The sequence below is a fragment of the Mobula birostris genome, chromosome 1, assembly GCF_030028105.1.
Source record: "Mobula birostris isolate sMobBir1 chromosome 1, sMobBir1.hap1, whole genome shotgun sequence".
Lineage (NCBI taxonomy): Eukaryota > Metazoa > Chordata > Chondrichthyes > Myliobatiformes > Myliobatidae > Mobula > Mobula birostris.
Window position 1 is genome coordinate 127,954,759 of NC_092370.1, and position 25,335 is coordinate 127,980,093.

A 25,335-nucleotide genomic window follows, 5' to 3' on the forward strand; every position below is an offset into this window, starting at 1 on the left:
TGTGAATTCTGTAAGGGGCAGTGTTCGTTACATGAATGGCCATCGTGTGGGAGTCACCTGTGCTGCATTATTTCCATCATGGAATGGAAGTTCTCTCCTTCACCATTGAGGCCTGGTGCTGCTTTGGTAAAAAGCCTGGTGGCAGGATGGGAAGGAATGGTCTGCTGCCTGGAGTAAAATGTCTTGCGAGCAAGGTCTGAATATGGGAGTTTCTGTGTTGTGGAAAGGATGTGGGATTATTGAAGGGGATCTAAAGCAAAAGATACTTTTGGATACTGAAGGTGATTTATGAAAGATATCCAATGAACCTCCTCAGAAAAGGTTTTTACTAAAAGCAAGTCATATGTAGCTGTTCCGATTAGTATTAGGCAGCTAAATGAAATATGGTTGCTCGCAGGGTTTTCAGAAAAATTCTGTAAATGTGTTGGTAACATGAAGGACATGCTGCACCATTGGGAGGATGTTGGATGATGGAGAGGAGAGAGCAAATCAAATGGATGCTGCTTGGAATAAGCAGGGATTAGTATTTTATTGAGTAGTCCTCTCCAACAGAAACTGTCAACGGCCATGGGTAGCCTTATGGTGACAACGTTTTAGCTACAGTTATGTCAACCACACATATGTTAGTATACACTCCAGTGGTCACTTTATTAGTTACTTGCTGTACCTAATAAAGTGGTCACTGAGTGTATGTTGACGATGTTCTACTGCTGTAGCCCATTATTTCAAGGTCTGACATGTTGTGCATTCAGAGATCCTCTTCTGCACACCAGTGCTGCATTGCATGGTTATCTGAGTCTTTGTCACCTCTGCCCTAGAGACTATTTTGTGTGAAAATCACAGGAAATCAGCAGTTTTGGGAATACCCGAACCGCCCTGTCTAACACTAATAATAATTCCACGGTCAAAGTCACTGAGATCATGTTTCTTTCCCATTCTGGTGTTTGGTCTGAACAATAATTGAATCTCTTGACCATGTCTGCATGCTTTTATATACTGATTGGCCGATGAGAAATTTGCATTAACAAGCGGGTGTACAGGCAGACCTAATAAAGTTGCCACTGAGTGTAATCCATACATTGTTAAACAAACATCTTTCCTCTAACTGGTGTACCTTGATGGAAAATTATCAGAAATGACTTCAGCTGTGAATCGACAAATAAGAGAGACATAAACGTAGAGCTTTCACCGAAGAATAAGGAGAGAACTTCCATTATGGAAGTTCTCCTTCACCTTTGAGGACAGGTGCTGATTTAATCAGAGCCTGGTGGCAGGGTGGGAAGGAGTGGTCTACTGTCTGAATTAAATGTCTTGTGAGAAAGGTCTGGATGTGGGAGTTGGAGATGTAGGTACTGTGGACTCATGGGTCATAGGTTGGGGCAAAAGTTATGGAGTGACAAGTGAGGAGGTTGGAAGGTTACTGCCTGGGGAGGAATTAGAATTAGTTAGAAATGGCAGAGTTTGGGCCTAGAGTACTCCAGTATTTAAGAAAGGTAAGGAATCAGATTGGGATACATAAGCCATTACAACATGATCTATTTCATTTCAAGGTTAATAGCCAGCAACAATTAAGCCACAATATATATTACCTGTATGCCTGGGGGTCCAGGTAAGCCTGGAATACCTTGTTTGCCAAGTAGTCCCTACAAAACAAAACATAAATTATACAAGCAGTTATTGATCTACACCAAATGTTCTTTAGACTAATGAGGTCACTTTGCAGAATGGAGAAGCAGTATCAACCCCACCAACCCTCCCCTCGTGCATTTGAGATAATTAAGAGTCATAGGAAATACAGCACAGAAACAGGCCCTTCAGTCTATCTAGTCCATGCCAAACCATTTAAGCTGCCTAGTCCCATTGACCTACACCCGTACCATAGCTCTCCATACCCCTACCATCCATGTACCTACCCAAACTTCTTCTCAATGTTGAACTTGAGGTTGCGTGCACCACTTGTGCTGGCAACTCATTCCACACTTTAACAACCTTCTGAGTGAAGAAATTTCCCCTCAAGTTCCCACTAAACTTTTCACCTTTCACCTTTGACCTATAATGGAGAAAAGAATCAACTGGATTTACTTTAACCTTTTAGTGAGGGGAAAGAGGACAAGAGATGTCAGGGGGAAGTTCTAACCCAAACCATACTTTGCCCCCAACTCTGTTCCCCTACACCCATGATGAATAGCTAACCTCCCATGCCAACCTGATCTCATCAGACTTTTGAACACCAACTGCCCAGCTCCTCAAACCTGTTCTGCCCAATGGCTCATTTAATTGTAACCTCAATTCTGCATTTCCACTTATTCACAGCAAGCTTCCCCCCCCCCACTCCCCTTTGCATATTAGCACTCTATTTACCTCTGTCTTAAGAATAGCACAGACTCATTTCTAAACTGCAGCAGATAAAGCAGTGAATACTCCACACACTAACACCAGAAGAATGACTCTGGGAACAAGGGTTACAGTAAATGAGCAATTGGGGGTAAAAGACAAAGCTGAGGCTCAATAATGAGTGGTTGAACAAATAAAGCAATCCTTGAACATTATCTGTGAGCAGATCATTAGTTGTCTCTAAAGTGAAAGCCTATTTCAAGTCCTAATACTGGTCCCAAAAATCTTCACTATGTACTCCTCTCCAGCTGGGAAATATCAATTTGATTTTACTCTCTGCTTCCACAAGAAATTGTTGAGTGCTGTGAATGCAGCCTAGTCTATCACAAAATCCAGCTTGCCCTCCTTTGATTCTGTCTATACTTCCCACTGCCTCAAGAAAGCAGCCAACATAATTAGAGATTCCTTCCAGCCAGGCTATTTTCTTTTCTTTCCCTTCCTACTGAACAAAAGGTGCGAAAGCTTGAGACCACGTACCACCAGACTCAACAACAACTTCTATCCCACTATCAAGACTCTTTAATGGAACTCGTATATGACAAAGATGAACTTGATCTCTCAATCTACCTTGTCATGGCCCCTGCACCTTATCTGCCTGCCTGTGTTCCACTCTAAATGTAACGCTTTATTGCACACCGTTACTAGTTTCCTTTTGCACTGCTTTGACGCAATTATAAATGGAATGGTCTGTTTGTACAGCGGGCAAACAAAATATTTTCATTGTATCTTGGAACATAGAAATCTACAGCACATTACAGGCCCTTCAGCCCACAATGTTGTGCTGACCATGTAACCTACTCTAGAAACTGCCTAGAATTTCCCTACCGCATAGCCCTCTATTTTTCTAAGCTCCATGTACCTATCTAAGAGTCCCTTAAACGATCTTATTGTATCCATCTCTACCACCGTCGCTGGCAGTGCATTCCACGCACCCACCACTCTCTGTGTGGAAAAACTTACCACTGACATCCCTCTTGACCCTACTTCCAAGAACATGCGACAATAACAGCCAATCCAATCCCACGGACAATTAAGTGCCCAACCACGGTGATCCCTTCCATATTTGGCTTCTTGAATCAGTTTGCTGCATTGCATACTAAAACCCCTGTTGAAGATCAATGCACACACCTTATCCAGCTCACTGCTGCCCAGTCAAAGAATCCATTCCATTAGAATCAGCCACTATCTGCCTTCATCAGATCTATTCCTCAATAATCCATACATCCCATTATAGTCAAAACTTTGACCTTGAGAACTATCATAGTTTTTATTGATCCACTATTGACCCACTTTCCCTACCACAGTAGTGAGTAATTTAAGGTTATGGACAGAAACCTTGCCACCTGGAAAACCGGTTTATAGCAGAATGAAATTGCAGCCTATTTGGAATGGGTGATGTTAACTTATCCAACACTCTTAAAACAAATCCTTCCACTCTATCTTTTCCCACCTCCAGCATTGACTTTTATCCTCTTATTTTGTGGTCATTCACACCAAAGGTCAAAGTTGGAACAATGAGTAAAGGTCACAGGAGGGTCAATGAAGCATAGAAAGAGAACCTCTGACCTCTTATCTACAACCAGAAATACAAATAGAAACATAGGGATAGTCAGAGCCTATCAACTCTGTTTTCCTTACAGGTAAAGTTTTAACACAGATTGGTGGTTATCTGAAGTGAGTTACTAGAAGTGATGGAGGCAGATTCAATTATAATGTCACAAAGATGTTTGTACAAGTACTTGGACTAAAGGACATATATGGGTGTGACGTAGGCAAATGGGACTAGCCTAGACAGGCATCAGGATTGCTATGGACCAGGTGGACTTTAAGGGCCTATTTCTGTACTGTATGATTTCATTGCTGCAGTATATTCAGAAACTTGGAGAAATGCGGACATGAAAATAGGAGAAAACCTGCAGATACTGGAAATCCACCAGACTGCAGCAACAGCAACATCCACAGCACTGGATAGAGGGGTTGTTGAGAATGGTTCAACAATTCAGCTTACTGTACACCTCAGAGACTTGGTCACGAACAGGGGCCCAGTGAACTTGGCCTTTCAGTCTGCAATTTCCACATGTACGTATATTTGCCTTTGGTAGATTAACATCAACAAACATGAAGCTGAAACAGCCTTAGGATGAGCAGCAAGCTCAGAGGATTAAGCTGCCATTGTAGATGTTAGGTTGAATCCTGCATCAGGTCCTAATGCAGGGTTTCAGCCAGAAACATCAACAACACACACACAGATGCTGCTAGACCCACTAAGTTTTTTCCAGAATCCACCATCCTTCCACCTCCCACACTATCCACAACATCACTAACCTTCATGTCATCTGCAAGCTTACTAAGACACCCCTCCAGTTCCTCATCCAAATCATTAACCAAGATCACAAAGAGCAGGGGTCACATAGCAGATCCCTGCAGAACACCACTGGTCAGTGACCTCCAGGCAGCATATTCTCCCTCTATCTTCTGGGGGAAACCCAATTCTGAATTCACACAGCCAAGTTCCCCTGGATCCCATGCCTCCTGACTATTATTTTATGTCATATCCTCAAAGAATTCAATCAAGCTTGTGAGGGATGACCTAAGCCCCAGCCCAACCCACAAAGCCATACTGACCACCTCTAGTCAGACCATGCCTCTCCAAAAGCTCATAAATTCTGTCCTGAAAAGATCCATGTTTTTCTTTTACAATGGGATTTGTTGGTGATACTTCAAGAGAAGCAGAGCTCACAGCCAAAGGAAAGTTGTGCAGCTAGCAATGCACTGGAGTTAGGTTTGAGTGAGCATCAGTTTAAGTTCCAGAGCACCACAGGACAGAGGCTGTGACAGGTACTGCCAACGTACCAAGCAAGCCCGGGAGACATGTTATTAGACTCTGGTGTTTATTTTGGATTTAGGTCAGGCCAACTGGGTTGGCTCAACTCACTCCTTTATCCAGGAAAACTTACTCGTGTCCTCTGTTGCTAATCACCAAAGTGCAGCGTAGCAAGTCTACCATCCAACTTTTCTGCACATGCCTCCAGGTCAGTTCAGATGTGGGAAAAATGATCAATATCTGGGCTTGGGTCAGGCACATATTGGGCTGCAGTCAAGTCTGGATTGGCTACAGTCAAGCTGTGTTGAGTGGCTGAGATAGGTTGGATTTAGACTGGCTGTGGACAGGTCTAGTTCCAGTTATCTTTAATTTGACAGACTATGCCCGCAGACATAACAGGGTGAAGATCAAGTACAAGCAAAGGCAGCACAGTTCAGGAACATAAATGAATGCCCCAATTTTAACAGTGATTAATTGATTCTTCACTCAAGCTGTAGAGAAGGATGGGGAAAGTACAGACAGCGATGGCTGCTCATGATGAAAACAGGTCAGGGACTCTCTTTTTATTCCATGTTATTCCTATGATAGTAATCAGGATTTTTGGAGGAAAGCATGGTCCATAATGCACAGTTTAGTCCAACCAGGTTAGAAAATCTGTGCCCAAAATACCTGTGTAATAGTTGGCCTCACCGGCGAGTGCTGTTGAGACAACTCACATGGAGTTGCCCATCTATGTTACCACATGAAGCACAGGGTATCAAAGTAGCAAAGAATAAGATCATGATAATTCAAAGCATCATTGAATTAGCATAACACTAGATCAGAAATCACAGGCAGTCGCACAATAAGGGGCCATTTGACCTAAGTACTAGTTCCAAAGTGAAGAGTCATGTCAATAAGAAAGCAAGCTCATAGTCAGGAAGCTGCCACCAATCTCAAAATTACCCTGCTTTCAGGATTATCTATTAAATTGCCCAGAAGAACTTCAGACAGGAGAACCCCACAAATGTGTAGGTGGGAAAGTCTTCACCAAAATTGATTAATGAGAACAGGCAAAGCCTTATGCCTTGGCTAAAACCTAAATGAGAGGCGATGACTACAACTGCTCCGAAACGCTTGCAGCTTGTTCTTCCAGCTGTACCTCGGGAACAGCATGCCAACTGCAGGAGCTCAGCACTGCGTTCAGTGTTGCTCAATATAAACTGGAAGAAGAACTGTGCAAATTGGGTAGAAATTATGACAGGGTGATAGAGTTCACCCAGCAGTTTGAGAGGGAGAAGCTAAAGTCAGATCTATCAGTTTTACATAGAGTAATGGAAATTACAGAGGCATGAGAGGTGAGCTGGCCACTTGACTGAAAGTGGGCACTAGCAGGGATGACAGCAGAACAGCAACAGCTAGAATTTCTGGCAGCAATTTGAAAGGCACAGGATAGATACATCCCAAAGAAGAAGAAATATTCTAAAGCAGAATGACACAACTGTGGCTGATGAGGGAAGTCAAAGACAGCATAAAAGCAAAAGAGAAGGCATATAATATAGCAACAATTAGTAGGAAGTTAGAGAATTGGGAAGCTTTTAAAAACAAACAGAAGACAACTGAAAAAAGCCATAAGGAGATAAAAGATGAAACATTAAGTAAACTAGCCAATAATATAAAAGAGGGTAACAAAAGTTCTTATTAGATATACTGCATAAAGAATAGAGAGGTGAGAGTGGATATTGGACCACTGGAAAATGACACTGGAGAGGTAGTAATGGGAGACAAAGAAATGGCAGATGAGCTTAAGTATTTTGCATCAGCCTTCACTATGGAAGACACTAGCAGTATGCTAGAAATTTGAGAGTGTTAGAGGGCAGAGGTGTGTGTACTTACTAAGGAGAAAGTGCTTGGAAGCTGAAAGTTCTGAAGTTACATAAGTCACCTGGACCAGACAGACAACATGCCTGGGTTCTGAAAGAGGTAGCTAAAGAGATTGTGGAGGCATTAGTAGTGACCTGTCAAAAATCATGAGATTCTGGAACGGTTTTGGAGGAATGGAAAATTACAAATGTCACTTCCTTTTTAGAAGGGAGAGGGGCAAAAGAAAGGAAATTGTAGACCATTTGGCTTGACTTCAATGGTTGCGAAGATGTTGGAGTCCATTATTAAGGATGAGCTTTTGGGGTACCTGGAGGCCCGTGATTAAATACTGTAGCCCAAAGTCAGATGGTTCTCTTAAGGAGAAATCTTGCATCACAAATTGTTAGAATTCTTCAGCAACATATACAAAATGTTGAAGGAACTCGGCAGTTCAGGCAGCATCTATGGAAAGAAATAAACAGTCGATGTTTCGTGCGAAGATTCATCATCAGGACTGGAAAGGAAGGAGGATGGAATTCTTTGTGGAAGTAACAGGCAGGAAATACACAGGAGAATCAGTAGATGTTGCTTACTTGAATTTTCAGAAGGCCTTCGACAAGAGTGCTGTGTATGAGGCTTCGAAACAACACAAGAATCCATAGTATTAGAGGGAAGATACCAGCATGGATAGAATATTAGCTGACTGGCAGGAGGTAAAGAGTGGGAATAAAGGGTGCCTTTTCTGGTTGGCTGCCAGTGACTAGTGCTGTTCCATAGGAGTCAGTGTTGGAACCCCTTCTTTTCATGTTATATAGTAGGGTCAATGATTTGAATGATGGAATGGATGATTTTGTGGCCAGGTTTGTGGATGATATAAAGATAGGTGGAGGGGCAGGTAGTATTGTAGAAGCAGGGACTTAGAAAGATTGGGGAAATGGGCACAGAAGTGGCAGGTGGAATATAGTGTAGGGAAGTGTATGGTCATGCACCTATTAGAAGGAATAAAAGCATAGACTATTTTCTAAAGGTGAGAAAATTCAGAAATCAGAGTTGCAAAGGGACTTGGGAGTCCTCATGCAGGATTTCCTAAAGGTTAATTTGCAGGTTGAGTCAGTTGATGGTAAGGAAGGCAAATGTACTGTTAGCATTCATTTTGAGAGGACCAAAATATAAAAGCAGGGATGTAATGCTGAAGCATTACAAGGCATTGGTCAGACTGCATTTGGAGTATTGCAAGCAGTTTTCATCATTCAAAGTAAAATTTATTATCAGAGTACATACATGCCACCACATACAACCCTGAGATTCTTTTTCCTGTGGGCATACTCAGCAAATCTATAGAATAGTAACGGTAAACAAGATCAATGAAAGAGCTAGAGCATAGAAGACAACAGACTGTTGAAATACAGCTATAAATAAATAGCAGAAAATAACAAGAATATGAAGCATTCGGGCTCTCACGACCAGACTATGTAACAGTTTCTTCCCCCAAGCCATCAGACTCCTCAATACCCAGAACTTGGACTGACGCCAACTTATTGCCCTCTACTGTGCCTATTGTCTTGTTTATTATTTACTGTAATGCATGCACTGTTTTGTGCTCTTTATGCAGTCCTGGGTAGGGCTGTAGTCTAGTGTAGTTTTTGTGTTGTTTTACGTAGTTCAGTGTAGTTTTTGTATTGTTTCATGTAGCACCATGGTCCTGAAAAACGTTGTCTCGTTTTTACTGTACCAGCAGTTATGGTCGAAATGACAATAAAAAGTGACTTGACTTGACTTGAAGTAACAAGATAGAGTCCTTAAAGTGAGATCTTTGGTTTTGAGAACATCTCAATAGATGAGTGTAATTATCCTCTTTTGTTCAAGAGCCTGATGGTTGAGGGGTAGTGACTGTTCTTGGGTGATGAGGATTTTTGATGATAGATGCTGCTTTCCTATGAAAGCGTTTCATGCATTTGAAGACCATAAGATACAGGAGCAGAATTAGACCATTTGGCCCATTGAGTCTGCTCCACCATTTCATCATGGCTGATCCATTTTTCCCCTCAGCCCCAGTCTCCTCCCATATCCCTTCAAGTCCTGATCAATCAAGAATCTATCACCCTCTGCCTTAAATATGCATACAAACTTGGCCTCCACAGCTGCCTGTTGCAAAGAATTCCACAGATACAACACTTTCCGGCTAAAGAAATTCCTCCTCATCTCTATTCTAAAAGGACACCCCTCTATTCTGAGGCTGTATCCTCTGGTCTTAGACTCTCCCACCATAGGAAACATCCTCTCCATATCCATTCCATCAAGGTCTTTCACCATTCGAAAATTTTCAATTAGGTCACTCCTTGTTCTTCTAAATTCCAGTGAATACAGGCCTAGAGCCATCAAATGCTCTTTATTTGACAAATCGTTCAAAACTGGAATCATTTTCATGAACCTCCTTTGAACCCTCTCCAGTTTCAGCACATTCTTTCTAAGGGGCCCAAAACTGCTCACAATACCCCAGGTGAGGCCTCACCAGTGCTTTATAAAGTCTCAACCTTGCTTTTACATTCTAGTCCTCTTAAAATGAATGCTAACATTGCATTTGCCTTCCTTACCACGGACTCAACTTGCAAGTTAACCTTTAGGGAATCCTGCACGAGGATTCCCAAGTCCCTTTGCACCTCAGTTTTTTGTATTTTCGCAACGTTTAGAAAATAGACAACTCTTTCATTTCTTCTACCAAACTTCATCATACACTTCCCAACATTGTATTTCAACTGCCACTTCTTTACCCATTCTCCTAATCTGCCCGAGTCTTTCTGTAGCCTCTCTACCTCCTTGAAACTAGCTGCCCCTCCACCTATCCTAATATCGTCCGCAAACATTACAACAAAGCCATCAATTCCATCATCCAAATCATTAAGATATAACATTAAAAACAAATCGGTTCCAACACAGACCCCTGTGGAATATCACTCGTCACCGGCAGCCAACCAGGAAGGGCTCCCTTTATTCCCGCTCAAACCCCATGTCCATAACTCACAGATGGCACAAAGGTAATAGCATCACCCTGTCCATGGGAAATGCCAGTTTCAACTTCACCTCGGAGCATATCAACACTGCCTGCTGCTACCAGAGTGAAGATCATAGCCAAACTAGTGACTGTCAATCAACGATCGAGGCTCCCCAGACTAAGTGATAAATTTCCATCAGACAGCATGCTAGAAGCAGCCAATGAAGCACTACTCACAATCGCAACCTCCAGCATTACTGAGACCAATAACCTGATATCTGCATCGGCAGCAGTAGTCCCAGAAATGCTGGGCTACAAAATAAACTGCAGTGGTGAGTGCTGTCATAACCCCCTCTGGAGATGATGATTGGAAGCCAAGATGAAAATCACAAGGCAGAAGTCAACAGATTCACTGCACTGCAGAATGGTATGAAGATAAAAGGCTCATCTTGTCTACTAAGGAAGTACAGAGGTTTGTCCATAGCCAAACCCCTGGAAAATGCCAGGCAACGGTTAACAGCTCTGGCTACCAGACCTCAGAGGTACTAAGGATGCTGAGGCCAAGCGAATAAACACACTCTTCTGCAAACAACCAGTAAAAGTATTCACACAGTTCCTGAGTAACAACATGCCAATACCTAAACTAACCAAACAGCAACAGAGGTGGCTGACAATGGTGGGGCTGAGGCACTGCACAGAGGTGCTGCTCATGGCTGCACAAGAACAGGTGTTGAATACAAGAGCAATGGAAGTAGGGAACTATCACACCAGGCAAGGTCCAAGATGCAGACTGTGCAAGGACCCCACTGAAACCATCCAGCACACAGTAGCAGGGGGCAAGAATGGCACAACCAAATTGCAGGAATTTTGTACAGGAACATCTGTGCTGAGTATGGATTGGACACTCCCAAGTCCAAATGGGAAACACCCGTGAAGGTAGTGGAAAATGGAAAAGCACAGATCCTGTTGGGGCTTTCAAATACAGACTGATAAGTAGGTACTGGCCAACCAACCAGACATAGTAACACTGGACAAGGAACAGAAGAAAGCAACAGTAATAGATGTGGCAATCCCAAAAGACAGTAACATCAGGAAGAAAGAATATCAGAATCTGGAGAAATACCAGGGCTTGAAAGACCAGATAGAAAGGATGTGTAAAGTTAATTCCAGAATAATCCCCATGGTGATAGGAGCACTTGGAGCTGTGACAGCTGGACTGGGAGAGTGGCTCCAACAAACCCCGGGAACAACATCAGAGATCTCAGACCAGAACAGCGCGCTACCAGGTACAGCAAAGACATTGCTCTGAACCCTCAAGCTGCCAGGCCTCTGGTAGAGGAGCCGGGATTGAGGGGAAAAAGTGTGTGAGTGTGAGTGTTTTAAATTCAATAAATACAAAAAAAGTAGCAAGGTAGTGATCATTGGTTAAATTTCCATTCAGAAATCCAATGGCAGAGGAAAAGAAGCTGTTCCTAAATCATTGAGTGTGTGCCTTCAGGCTTCTGTACCTCCTCCCTGATAGTAGCAATGAGAAGAGGCCCTGGGTGATAGGGGTCTTTAATGGTAGATGCCACCTTTTCTGATACATCGCTCCTTAGAGATGTCCTGGATGCTACGGAAGCTAGTGCCAATGATGGAGCTGAATGAGTTCACAATTTTCTGCAGCTTATTTTGATCTTGTGCAGCGTCCCCTCCCCTCCCCATACCGGAAAGTAACAAAGCCAGTTAAAATGCTCTCCACAGTACATCTGTAGAAATTTGCAAAAGACTTTGGTGACATACTAAGTCTTCTCAAGCTCTTATGAAATATTGCAGTTGTTCTGCCTTCTTTATACCTGAATCGATAGTTGGGAGGAGGATATATCCTCAGAGATGTTGACACCCAAGAAACTGAAATTGCTCACTCTTTCCACTTCTGATCGCTCTATGAGGACTGATGTGTGTTCACTCGTCCTACCCTTTAAGTCCACAATCAATTCATTGGTCTTACTGATGTCAAGTGCAAGGTTGTTGTTGTGACACCACTTAACTAGCTGATATATCTTGCTCCTGTACACCTTCTCATCATCATTTGAAATTCTACCAACAATAGATGTCAGCAAATTTATGTGACATTTGAGCTGTGCCTAGCTATACAGTTATGGGTGCTGAAGGAGTACAGCAGTGGGCAAAGCACACATCCTTGAGGTGCACCACTGCTGATAATCAGTGAGGTGGAGATGTTACTTCAGATCCATACAGACTTTGGTCTTCCATTGAGGAAGTCAAGGAGCCAGTTGCAGAGGGAGGTACAGAGGGCCAGGTTTTGGAGGTTTTTGTTCGGAACTGTAGGAATGATTGCGTTAAGCTCTGAGCTGTAGTCAATAAACAGCATCCTGACATCGATATTTGTATTGTCCAAGTGATCCAAGGATGCGTGAAAAGCCAGTGAGATCGCATCCACTGTTGACAGGCAAATTGCAGTAGGTCCAGATCCTTGCTGAGACAGGAGCTGATTCTAGCCATAAACAAAGCAATTCATCACCGTAGATGTTACAGGATGACAGTCATTACAGAAGCTCACCATGCTCTTCTTGGGCACTGTTATGATTGTTGCCCTTTTGAAACAAGTGGTAACTTCTGACTGTAGCAATGAGAGACTGAAAATATCCTTGCACAGGTTTTCCAGGTACCCCATCAGAATGTGTCACCTTACAAGGGTACACTCTCTTAAAAGACAATCTGATGTCAGCCTCCAAGACAGAGATCTCAGGGTCACCAGGTTCTGCAGGAATCCTAATAGTTGTAGTTTTATTCTCCCTTTCAAAGCGAGCATAAAAGGCGTTGAGCTCATCTGGGTGTGAAGCATCACAGCCATGAGGTTAGGTTTCACTTTGTAGGAAGTAATGGCCTGCAAACCCTGCCATTGATATAGCTCTTCATAAGTCACACTTGGCCTTGTTGTATAGTGCTGGATTATAAGAATTAAATGCCACAAATTCTAGCCCTTAGCAGTCAATGAATCTCCTAGTTCATCCATGGGTTTTCATTTGGGTATGTATAGTAGTTTTCGTAGGTACACACTGATCCACACAGGTTTTAATGAAGGTGACAACTGTGGAGTCGTCGTTCAGACTCGAAGATGAATCCCTGAATATAGTCCAGTCTACCAACTCAAAGCAGTGCTGTAAGCACTCCTACGCCTCCTTTGTCCATACCTTCTTGGTCCTCACTACTGATGCTGCAGCCTTCAGTCTCTGCCTATACTCAGAGAGTAGAAGTACAGCCAGGTGATCAGACCTTCCAAAGTGTGAGTGTGGGATGGCACAGTAAGCGCTCTTGATGGTGGTGTACCAGTGGTCCAGTGTGTTGGTCCCTCAGGTTCCACAAGTGATATATTGATAATAGAAACATAGAAACATAGAAAATAGGTGCAGGAGTAGGCCATTCGGCCCTTCGAGCCTGCACCGCCATTTATTATGATCATGGCTGATCATCCAACTCAGAACACCGCCCCAGCCTTCCCTCCATACCCCCTGATCCCCCTAGCCACAAGGGCCATATCTAACTCCCTCTTAAATATAGCCAATGAACTGGCCTCAACTGTTTCCTGTGGCAGAGAATTCCACAGATTCACCACTCTCTGTGTGAAGAAGTTTTTCCTAATCTCGGTCCTAAAAGGCTTCCCCTCTATCCTCAAACTGTGGCCCCTCATTCTGGACTTCCCCAACATTGGGAACAGTCTTCCTGCATTTAGCCTGTCCAATCCCTTTAGGATCTTATACGTTTCAATCAGATCCCCCCTCAATCTTCTAAATTCCAACGAGTACAAGCCCAGTTCATCTAGTCTTTCTTCATATGAAAGTCCTGCCATCCCAGGAATCAATCTGGTGAACCTTCTTTCTACTCCCTCTATGGCAAGGATGTCTTTCCTCAGATTAGGGGACCAAAACTGCACACAATACTCCAGGTGTGGTCTCACCAAGGCCTTGTACAACTGCAGTAGTACCTCCCTGCTCCTGTACTCGAATCCTCTCGCTATAAATGCCAGCATACCATTCGCCTTTTTCACCACCTGCTGTACCTGCATGCCCACTTTCAATGACTGGTGTATAATGACACCCAGGTCTCGTTTCACCTCCCCTTTTCCTAATCGGCCACCATTCAGATAATAATCTGTTTTCCTATTTTTGCCACCAAAGTGGATAACTTCACATTTATCCACATTAAGTTGCTTCTGCCATGAATTTGCCCACTCACCTAACCTATCCAAGTCACCCTGCATCCTCTTAGCATCCTCCTCACAGCTAACACTGCCACCCAGCTTCGTGTCATCCGCAAACTTGGAGATGCTGCATTTAATTCCCTCATCCAAGTCATTAATATATATTGTAAACAACTGGGGTCCCAGCACTGAGCCTTGCGGTACCCCACTAGTCACCGCCTGCCATTCTGAAAAGGTCCCGTTTATTCCCACTCTTTGCTTCCTGTCTGCTAACCAATTCTCCACCCACACCAATACCTTACCCCCAATACCGTGTGCTTTAAGCTTGCACACTAATCTCCTGTGTGGGACCTTGTCAAAAGCCTTCTGAAAATCCAAATATACCACATCCACTGGTTCTCCCCTATCCACTCTACTAGTTACATCCTCAAAAAATTCTATGAGATTCGTCAGACATGATTTTCCTTTCACAAATCCATGCTGACTTTGTCCGATCATTTCACCACTTTCCAAATGTGCTGTTATCACATCCTTGATAACTGACTCCAGCAGTTTCCCCACCACCGACATTAGGCTAACCAGTCTATAATTCCCCAGTTTCTCTCTCCCTCCTTTTTTAAAAAGTGGAGTTACATTAGCCACCCTCCAATCCTCAGGAACTAGTCCAGAATCTAACGAGTTTTGAAAAATTATCACTAATGCATCCACTATTTCTTGGGCTACTTCCTTAAGCACTCTGGGATGCAGACCATCTGGCCCTGGGGATTTATCTGCCTTCAATCCCTTCAATTTACCTAACACCACTTCCCTACTAACATGTATTTCGCTCAGTTCCTCCATCTCACTGGACCCTCTGTCCCCTACTATTTCTGGAAGATTATTTATGTCCTCCTTAGTGAAGGCAGAACCAAAGTAATTATTCAATTGGTCTGCCATGTCCTTGCTCCCCGTAATCAATTCACCTGTTTCTGTCTGCAGGGGACCTACATTTGTCTTTACCAGTCTTTTCCTTTTTACATATCTATAAAAGCTTTTACAGTCAGTTTTTATGTTCCCTGCCAGTTTTCTCTCATAATCTTTTTTCCCCTTCCTAATTAAGCCCTTTGTCCTCCTCTGCTGAACTCTGAATTTCTCCCAGTCCTCAGGTGAGCCACTTTCTCTGGCTAATTTGTATGCTTCTTCTTTGAAATTGATACTATCCCTAATTTCTCTTGTCAGCCACGGGTGCACTACCTTCCTTGATTTATTCTTTTGCCAAACTGGGATGAACAATTGTTGTAGTTCATCCATGCAACCTTTAAATGCTTGCCATTGCATATCCACCGTCAATCCTTTAAGTGTCATTTGCCAGTCTATCTTAGCTAATTCACATCTCATACCTTCAAAGTTACCCCTCTTTAAGTTCAGAACCTTTGTTTCTGAATTAACTATGTCACTCCCCATCTTAATGAAGAATTCCACCATATTATGGTCACTCTTACCCAAGGGGCCTCTCACGACAAGATTGCTAATTAACTCTTCCTCATTGCTCAAAACCCAGTCTAGAATAGCCTGCTCTCTAGTTGGTTCCTCGACATGTTGGTTCAAAAAACCATCCCGCATACATTCCAAGAAATCCTCCTCCTCAGCACCTTTACCAATTTGGTTCACCCAATCTACATGTAGATTGAAGTCACCCATTATAACTGCTGTTCCTTTATTGCACACATTTCTAATTTCCTGTTTAATACCATCTCCGACCTCACTACTACTGTTAGGTGGCCTGTACACAACTCCCACCAGCGTCTTCTGACCCTTAGTGTTACGCAGCTCTACCCATATCGATTCCACATCTTCCCGGCTTATGTCCTTCCTTTCTATTGCGTTAATCTCTTCTTTAACCAGCAACGCCACCCCACCTCCCCTTCCTTCATGTCTATCCCTCCTGAATATTGAATATCCCTGAACGTTGAGCTCCCATCCCTGGTCACCCTGGAGCCATGTCTCTGTGATCCCAACTATATCATAATCATTAATAACAATCTGCACTTTCAATTCATCCACCTTATTACGAATGCTCCTTGCATTGACACACAAAGCCTTCAGGAGCTCTTTTACAACTCTCTTAGCCCTTATACAATTATGCTGAAAAGTGGCCCTTTTTAATGCTTGCCCTGGATTTGCCGGCCTGCCACTTTTACTTTTCTCCATAGTACTTTTTGCTTCTACCCTCACTTTACACCCTTCTGTCTCTCTGCACTGGTTCCCATCCCCCTGTTGTGAACTAACCTCCTCCCGCCTAGCCTCTTTAAATAATAGCTATTTAGAGACTTTCTCCAGCTGGCCTGGTTAAAATCCCCCAAAATGATTGGAAATGCATCATACCTGTTGATTACATTGCTCAGTTCACCTGTTTGACATGACCCTGAGGTGGGATGTACACCAAGGTGATGGCTGAAAACTCCCGCAGCAGATAAAATGGACAACGCTTGATCATGAGAAGGAAATCTCTTTAGAACTGAGATGAGGAGAAATTTGTTTAGCCAGAAGGCGGTGAATCTGTGAAATTTATTGCCACAGGTGGCTATGGAGGCCAAGTCATTGGGTATGTTTAAAGTGGAGGTTGATAGGTTCTTGATTAGTAAGGGCGTTAGAAGTTATGGGGAGAAGGCAAGAGAATTGAGTTGAGAGGGATAATAAATTGAATGACTGGCAGAGCAGACTTGATGGGCCGAATGGCTTAGCTAAGCTCCAATGTCTTAAGGCCTTATGGAAATCTGTTCTTTTCAATTTACGAACCAGTGTGTCTGTGGGATGGAGGATGAGGGGTGGGCCACAGACACCCGAGGAACCAAAGCTCACAACGACTGATAACCAGGGAGCAGAGATCACTCAGCTATCTGGTTGGCCAGGACCCAGCAAAGACTAGCGGCAAGTGTGACAGCCAACCAATCAGAACAATGAGCCAGATCAATATAAGCGCCAGCACTCGGCAGAAACAACACAACCACGCACTGATGGTGTCATCTCGACTGGCGACGAAACGTCTGCAACCTAACCTCCAGGCTTGGCGACCAACCCTACAAAAAAATTTGTTCTTTTCTTTCTTTATTTACTGAGATACAGCATGGAGTAGGTCCTTCTGGTCCTTCAAGCCATATCACCCAGCAATCCCCCAATTTAACCCAAGCCTAATCACAGGACAATTTACAATGACCAATTAACCTAACAAGCGATATATCCTTGGACTGTGGGAGGAAACGCATGTGGTCATGGGAGGGGGAGATGGGTACAAACTCCTTACTTCCAGCAGTAGTAGGAATTGAACCCAGGTACTATAAAGCGTTACACTTCGGTACCATCCCACTAAGTTTTCATCATTTGGACCATAAGACATTGAAGCAGAATTAGGCCATTTGGTTAACCTCATAATTAAGGAAATTTGATGATCCTTCCAAATTCATAACTTCCTTCCTAGCAGTGTTATCATGTGCATTCTGAGGTTGTGCCCTCTGGTCCTAGACTCCCCCACTATAGGAAACATCCTCTCCACATCCACTCAATATTCGAAAGATTTCAATGAGATTCCCTCCTCATTCTTCAAAACGTCAGTGAGTTCCAGCCAGAGCCATTAAAGGCTCCTCATACATTAACCCTTTTATTACCCGGAACATTCTCATGACCCTCCTCTGGACCCTCTCCTTTCTCAGATAAGGGGCCAGCCAATGCCTTGTGAAACCTCGGCACTATATTCTAGTCCTTTTGAAACTACTGCTAACATTTTACTTACCTTCCTTACCACCGACTCAACCTGCAAGTTAACCTTTAGGGAATCCTGCACAAGGACTCCGAAGTCCCTTTGCACTTCTGATTTTGGAATTCACCCACCATTTAGAGATAGTATATACCATCATTCCTCCTACCAAACTGCATGAACATATACTTCCCTACACTCTATCCCATCTGCCGCCTCCTTGTCCACTCTCCTGATCTGTTCAAATCCTTCTGCAGACACCCTGCTTCCTCAACACTGCCATTTCACCTATCTTTGTATCACCCACAAGCCTGGCCACAAAAATCATCCATTGCATCAATTAGATCATTAACATGTAACATGAAAAGTAGTGGACCCAATACTGATCCCTGCAACTAGGTAGACAAGAGATTCTATAGATGCAGGAAGTAGAGTAACACACACAAAATGGTGGGCAAACAGCAGGTCGGGCAGCATTTATTGATGGGAATGAACAAATCGGCGTTTCGGGCTGAGACTCTCCCTCACCATCATTCACACTTAAGGAGCTGAGTGGCCTACTCTTGCTCTTGTTGTTTTTTTTTATTTTTATATTCCAAAAGAGTATTGCATCAAAATGTTCAGACCACCACTTCAGTACCTTTCCCCGCAGAAATTCACCACCACTTTGCGCTTTGCGGAATACAGAGTACGCAATACGTGGCAAAAAGGGCCTTCACCCGAGGCAACTGTGCTGATCATGATAACAGTTTAAACTGTATATCTGCCTGTACATGATCTATCCATATCGTTCCATTCCCTGCAAGTCCACCTGTCTACCTATATGCTTCTTAAACACTGCTATCATATCTGCTGCCACAACCACCTCAACCAGGCACCTGTCGCTCGGTGTAAAAATCCTGCCCAAAATCTCCTGGAGACTTCTCCTCTCTCACCTCAGAACTGTACCCTCTAGTACATTTCCATCCTAGGAAAGAGACATTGTCTTCCTTCCCTGCAATTCAGGGGTATGGTGTTATAATGGTTAAGTTATTGGACAGCCACTTCTGGTCTATGCTTTCACTGGCGGGAATCCAATGAATTTAACTTCTGAGTAATTTAAATTCAAGTAATGAAATAAATCTGGAATTTGATATGCTCTTCTCAGTAATAGTAATCGTAAAGCTGCTGGATAATCACAAAACCCCGGCTGGTTCACTGATAGAGGGCCAATGAAGAAACCCATCACCCTTGCCTTTCTGGCCCATATGTGATTTCATGCACATCCATCTAGCTGACTCATAACTGTTTCCTCAGCCTGTAGTCAATTTAGGGATAGATAATAAATACAGCCATTGCCATCTTTACCTTAAGAAGAAATAGAAAAAAAAATCCCACAGGCTTCAAACTTCTCAATAAGATTCCAATAGCACTTATTTGGCATACACAAAAAAATCCCATCACCCTCATCAACTTTTTCTGAATATCTAAAAAAAATCGTCAAATCACTTAGATATACACTCAGTAGCCACTGTATTAGGTACACCTGCTTGTTAATGCAAATATCTAATCTGTCAATCATGTGGCAGCAACTCAATGCATAAAAGCATGCAGCCATAGTCAAGACTGGACATTAGAATGGAGAAGAAATGAGATCTAAGTGACTTTGATTGTGAAATGATTGTTGGTGCCAGATGGGGTAGTTTGAGTATCTCAGAAACTGCTGATCTCCTTGGATTTTCAGGCACAACCGTCTCGAGAGTTTGCAGAAAATGGTGTGAGAAACTAAAAGCTTTCGGTGAGTGACAGTTCTGTAGGAGAAAACACTTTGTTAATGAGAGAGGTCAGAAGAGAAATGTCAGAATGGTTCAAGCTGACAGGAAGGCAACAGTAACTCAAATAACCACGCATTACAACAGAGGTGTGCAGTACAGCGTCTCTGAACACACACTTCGAATCTTGAAGTGGATGGGCTACAGCAGCAGAAGACCACACTGAGTTTCACTCCTGTACCTAATAAAGTGCCCACTGAGTGTAGTTTATTTACCCCCCAACAAATCACACGGGCTCTCCTTGACCATCCTACATCATTTGGAATGAAAATTTAGTTGACCCTGATTATGGTCCTCAATAACTTTCATCATCTAACTGGCCTATCGTTTTCTATTCTTTCCTCCCTCTCATTTCTGATTCAGCACAACAACTTCAGCAACACCCCCGAACTGTTCTCATAGGAAATGAAGATGGAAGGGTATTGCTAATTCCACTGCTTTTTCAACTTCTTCTATCTAAAAGTCTTGAATGCATTTTATTTGGACCAGGTGACTATTGTGAGGAAACAGATTCAATAGATCTCAAAGGCGAGGACTCTGGACACAGTCTTGGTAGTAAAGGATTTTATTTACAGAAGGCAAACTTGTGAAAATGGCAACAGAAGCAACACGCACACAATTTACAGTAGTCGGATTAGCAATAAAACACACGTGGACAGTTAATAAAATCGTGTGGGAACAAAGTGCACGCGCACACACACACAACCAAGGGAAAAGTCACTACGACACCCGACACTCTTGACTCTGTGTGGGCACGGCTTTTATGATATTAGGGACGATACCCACACCCCTAACCCTATTCAATGCACAACTCACCAATGGCAGGGTGGTCCCTTGGAGGTAGCAAAAAAAGAGAAAGGGTCAAGCACATGTGGCTTCCTTTATAGTGCAGCAGGGCTGATAAGTCCAGCCCAGGTGATTCACAGGGAAGCCAATAGCTCGGTGCCAGCAGGGTTAAGCTGATTACAAAGGCCAATTGCCCGAGGTCAAGTACAAGCCTAATTAAAGGGGCCAATGGTTAGGTGTGCATTGACGGGCGAGGAGGGGTCAAACCTTGATTGGCAGGTGACATGTCTTCTGACCAGGTAAATGGGAGGTGCTGTCACGAGACAGTCACGACCCCTCCAATACAGTGACTTACCAACTTTCAATAGTGCTAATCATCCAATATTCATTCTCTCTATTACTATTTTAGTGTAAGTCTCTTACTGTATACTGTTGTACTAGCTGTCTATCTGGTCGGGATCTGCCATGTGCAGTCCCCTATGATTTACTCTATCTATCCCAATTATCCTTGTCTGGATCTGAAAGGCTGATTATGTTGGCTCAGGTAGCCCTCGTTCAAAATTCGAAGTAAATTTATTATCAAAGAACATGTATGTTACAGTTATACTAGAGATTCATTTTTTTGTATGCATTTATGAAGCCAAAGAGTGCACCTCAAGAGGCAACGGAGTCTCAAGTGATGTATTCAAGTCAGGCTGTCAACCCCACCCACAAAACTCCGCTGACAGCCTTTGACAAACAATAAAGCCTCGCACACTCCCCCAGCTTTGACCTGTAACAGTTGCCAGCTACTAAATCATTTAAATATGTTAAATAAAATATTAATAATAAAGATTTCAAAAGTAAAGGTAGATCTGTAAACTTGAAAATATTGTTAAACAATAAACACACTACTGCAAACAAATAATGCAACTTTACTTGTGATCCCATTTCCTTCCCTTGAAAGGTAGAGAGCTTATGGATAGAAATATGTAAATCTCAGCAAACTTTGCGTTGCCATTTGGATGTTCTGTCCAACAGCAGATCACAGCCTGGAAATCGCCTGCATTTGCGTAGCAGATCCGAAACCTAGCCAACACAATGCTAAATTCAAAGTGGAAGCCAAAATCTGCTTCCTTTCTGATCAAAAACTGTAAAGTATTTTATAATAATTAGCCACATCCTTTGTCCCTAAATGAAGATTTCTCCTTGGACTCTTTCTAGGCCAAACTGTTCCATTAGCCAACGACACACTATTTTTATTCTGGGATTCAAATTAAAGTCAAATGTTAATATTCAATCTGTCCATTAAATTAAATATTTCAATCCTTCCTGTACTTTACGGAATATTACTTTTATTAAAAAGCCAACATGACATTTATTCTGAGTTACCAGTTGTTCTTTTGTTTTTTTTTGGCAATCACAGCATACTGTACATCTTTCCAGGAAAATATTCGTTGTGTAGTTGAACCACAATTTCCATTTGTTTTTTTTTTAAACCGGCTCAATTATTCTGCTAACAAACCATCTACCGTGGACGACTCCCCCCCGCCACCCCGCCCACAACCTGATTATAGATAAATCAACCAGGAGGAATACCATTCCTAAATCCACTCCTCAAGACCCGTATAAATCATCTATGTTTGAAGAAAATAACTAAAAACACAGCAGGCATGCTGGCTTCCTGAGCTCCTGGAAGAAGCAGGACTCCCGAAGACAACCGCAACATCTTAAAAGACCTAGCTCAAGATGTCACCAGATGTTCATGATGGGGGGAGCATGGGATTGCAACATGCATGTTTATTTTATCAAATGTGAACAAATTAACATTTCATTCAAAAAGGGTGGGAACCCCAGTTTTAAATTACAAGCAATTTTAGTCAGGTACTCCACTTCCCCTAGCCTATTTCCCAGAACTTAGTCCAAGATTGCTCTGCTCCTTCCTTGTTTCCTGCAGCATCTGTGATAGCAGACATCCCACCTCCAGAAATACACCCTTGAAGAACTCACTGAATGCAACAATCCCTAGAAGATCAACTCTTCAGAGTTTGTTTCCTGATTTCTGATCTTCACCTCATTCTCCCAATCACACACTGTTTCCATTCAGGTTCAAGGTTTTCATTATGCAGTCGTATTTTCCCTGGCTTGTGTTAGGACCACTGCTCTTTCTGTTACACTGTACATCAGTGGATTCAGCTTGATTATAAATTCAAAGTAGGCACATGTACCAATTCTGCATTAGTATTTTATGAGCAATGAACATGTTTTAGGAGCAGCAAACACCACAGATGTAACACTGCTGAAGTTGCTTAATCAGTGGACCAATGTATCCCCATCCTTGTGTCTGCCATATTATTTCAGGATGTCTGGACTTTCAGTGCTCACTACAGAGTCACTTTAAAAAAATGCTTAAATAAAGCAATAAAATAAGCCATTCATTATGAAATACAAAACCTCTATTTCAGTCTCGCTTAATTTAGATGCATAGACACAAACCTCTTTCTACCTACTACGTTGTGGAATACACCAACTAAAGATTCAGTAGTCAGCAATACAATTTACCAACAGCAGAATGCATTTAGTGCAGACATTGTTTCATAGTTTGTGGAAATGAATCATTGTGAATATAAAACTGTTAGAGTAGGATGTAACCTCACTTTAAGTTCTTGATGAAAGATTACCACTTGCCTCATGTACTAGAAGATTTGCTCCTAAGAGCGTATGCAGGATAAAGGCAGAGGGCATGACATTTCAAAATGACTTCATTTGATCTATATCACTACTTTAATTTCTCACAATTTAAATAAAGCAGCACTTTAGAAAACAAAAGCACTGTATTAAAAGTGACACTGCTTCCTCTGTACTATTCATAACATTCTATTTACCATACGTGCTTTGTCTATGTAGAGCAATGGTAAGTTTACGCAAATATTTATTAGTTCAAAGCCTTTCATTCTTCTCTGGGGAACTTTAGCCTGCATAACTGATTCAGTTTCAGATTCATTTATTTATCACATGTACATTACATCAAAGAATACTGTGAAATGTGTCACTTACCTTAACAACTAATACAGCCAAGGATGTGCTGGGGACTACCTTCAAGTGTTGCCACACATTCTTGTGCCAATATAACATGCCCACGATGTTTAGCAGAACAACAAAATACCATAACAGCAACAAAAGAAAGATTCAAAACAAGCCCTTTCCTCCCTCCCACTCACAAACACAGGCAGGCCTCCAACCTGGGACAGGTCGCCTCTGGAATCCCTGACCCAGACATCCCACCTCTCCTGGAAGCTCTGGGAGTCTCCCGCAAATTGATGGTGCTACCTCCCTGAAATGAGTTTTTGCAGGGTGGGATATCTGCTGACCCCCAGACTCTTAGACATTGGGCCCAGACTCAGGGTCGCAGGCATCAAGCCTCCTGTAGTAACTTCTACTTTGAAAAAGGCACACTCGACAACTTCACGCCCATAGAAACAACTTTATCTCGAACGTCAAAACCGTTATGTATATACAGAGGCTTTCACAACCCGTACGGCATGGCAGGAACACTATATACAAACACACCGGAAGTGAAAAAGAACGGAAGTAAAACCCCCCATTATCCTAATTAGTATTAACTTACTTTTAATAATGCTCACACTACAACACTTCTCCCCCTTTAAAATCCAACATCCCCAAATGTAAAAAACTAGGAAATAAAAACAGTGGCGTTATTAACTTGTGTACCCCTGAAAACTTATACTAGTATCTCAGCAACAGTTTATCAATACAAAACATCTGGAAAACATGACAGATTCAACATTCAATCTAACAACAACAAAAAAGCAACTGTCCCGTCGAAGATTCAGTCTGTCTGTGATCCGTGGTCTGTGCACTACCCCCGGTGACCCAGCAGGCACCGCTGGTGAGGGTGTTTTGGGTGGATCTGGTTTTGGGGGCATGAGAGGGGTCTGTGTGAGAATGTCCATCCTCCTCAGGGGACCCCGACCCCTCTGCCAGTGTCTCGCCCTCTGGCAAAGTCGCTGGTGGACCTGCCCCACCGTAGTCTGTCTCACAAATGGAAACTCCATGGAACTGTCTGCCTCTGAGCTGGTATCATGACGCAGGCGCACATGGTCCTGATGTTTGCGGAAAACACGCCCATCAGTCAGCTTAACAACATAGGAGATGGGACCACTCTGCTTAAGAATAACCCCAGGCAGCCATTGCTGATTGTTTCTCACATAGACATTGTCATCCGGTTTTAACTGTCTCTCTCGCACATGTTGATCATGTCCCTCCTTCTGCTTTTCCTGCTTTCTCTCCACTTTCGCCTTCATGTCCCGCGCAGCAGGTCCAATCTTAACTTGGGGCTATGCCCCATCAGCATCTCTGCGGGAGTGCGGGCAGTCATAGTCTGTGGTGTGAGGCGGTATTTGATCAGGAAACGTGAAAGCTGCATGCTAAGAGTCCTCTGTCATCCGTTTCAGGCCTTCCTTCACTGTCTGAGCAGCCCGCTCAGCCAAACTATTGGAGGCTGGGTGGAAAGGGGCCGTCTGAATGTGCTGAATGCCATTCTGCTGCATGAACTCACTGAATAGCTCACTGGTGAACATTGGGCCATTATCAGTGACCAGAGTGTCAGGCAACCCGCGGACTGCAACCACTTGCCTAAGTTTGTCTATGGTTGGGGGGGGCGGTGATCTTGTGTCCCAGGTAAGTCACACTTGATGCCAGGAACACACATTTTCCGCATTTCAACTGCAGCCTGCGTCTGAGAGCCTC

At 43.0% G+C, this 25,335-nt stretch overlaps 1 protein-coding gene across 1 annotated transcript in view; it reads right to left on the reverse strand.

The window, feature by feature from the left end:
- LOC140199571 (uncharacterized) overlaps window positions 1–25,335 on the reverse strand; it is a 254,277-nt gene that overhangs the window by 133,777 nt on the left and 95,165 nt on the right. The window contains exon 10 of the mRNA XM_072261873.1: window positions 1,590–1,643. Coding sequence (XP_072117974.1) covers window positions 1,590–1,643 — 54 coding nt within the window. The remainder of the gene's footprint in view (window positions 1–1,589; window positions 1,644–25,335) is intronic.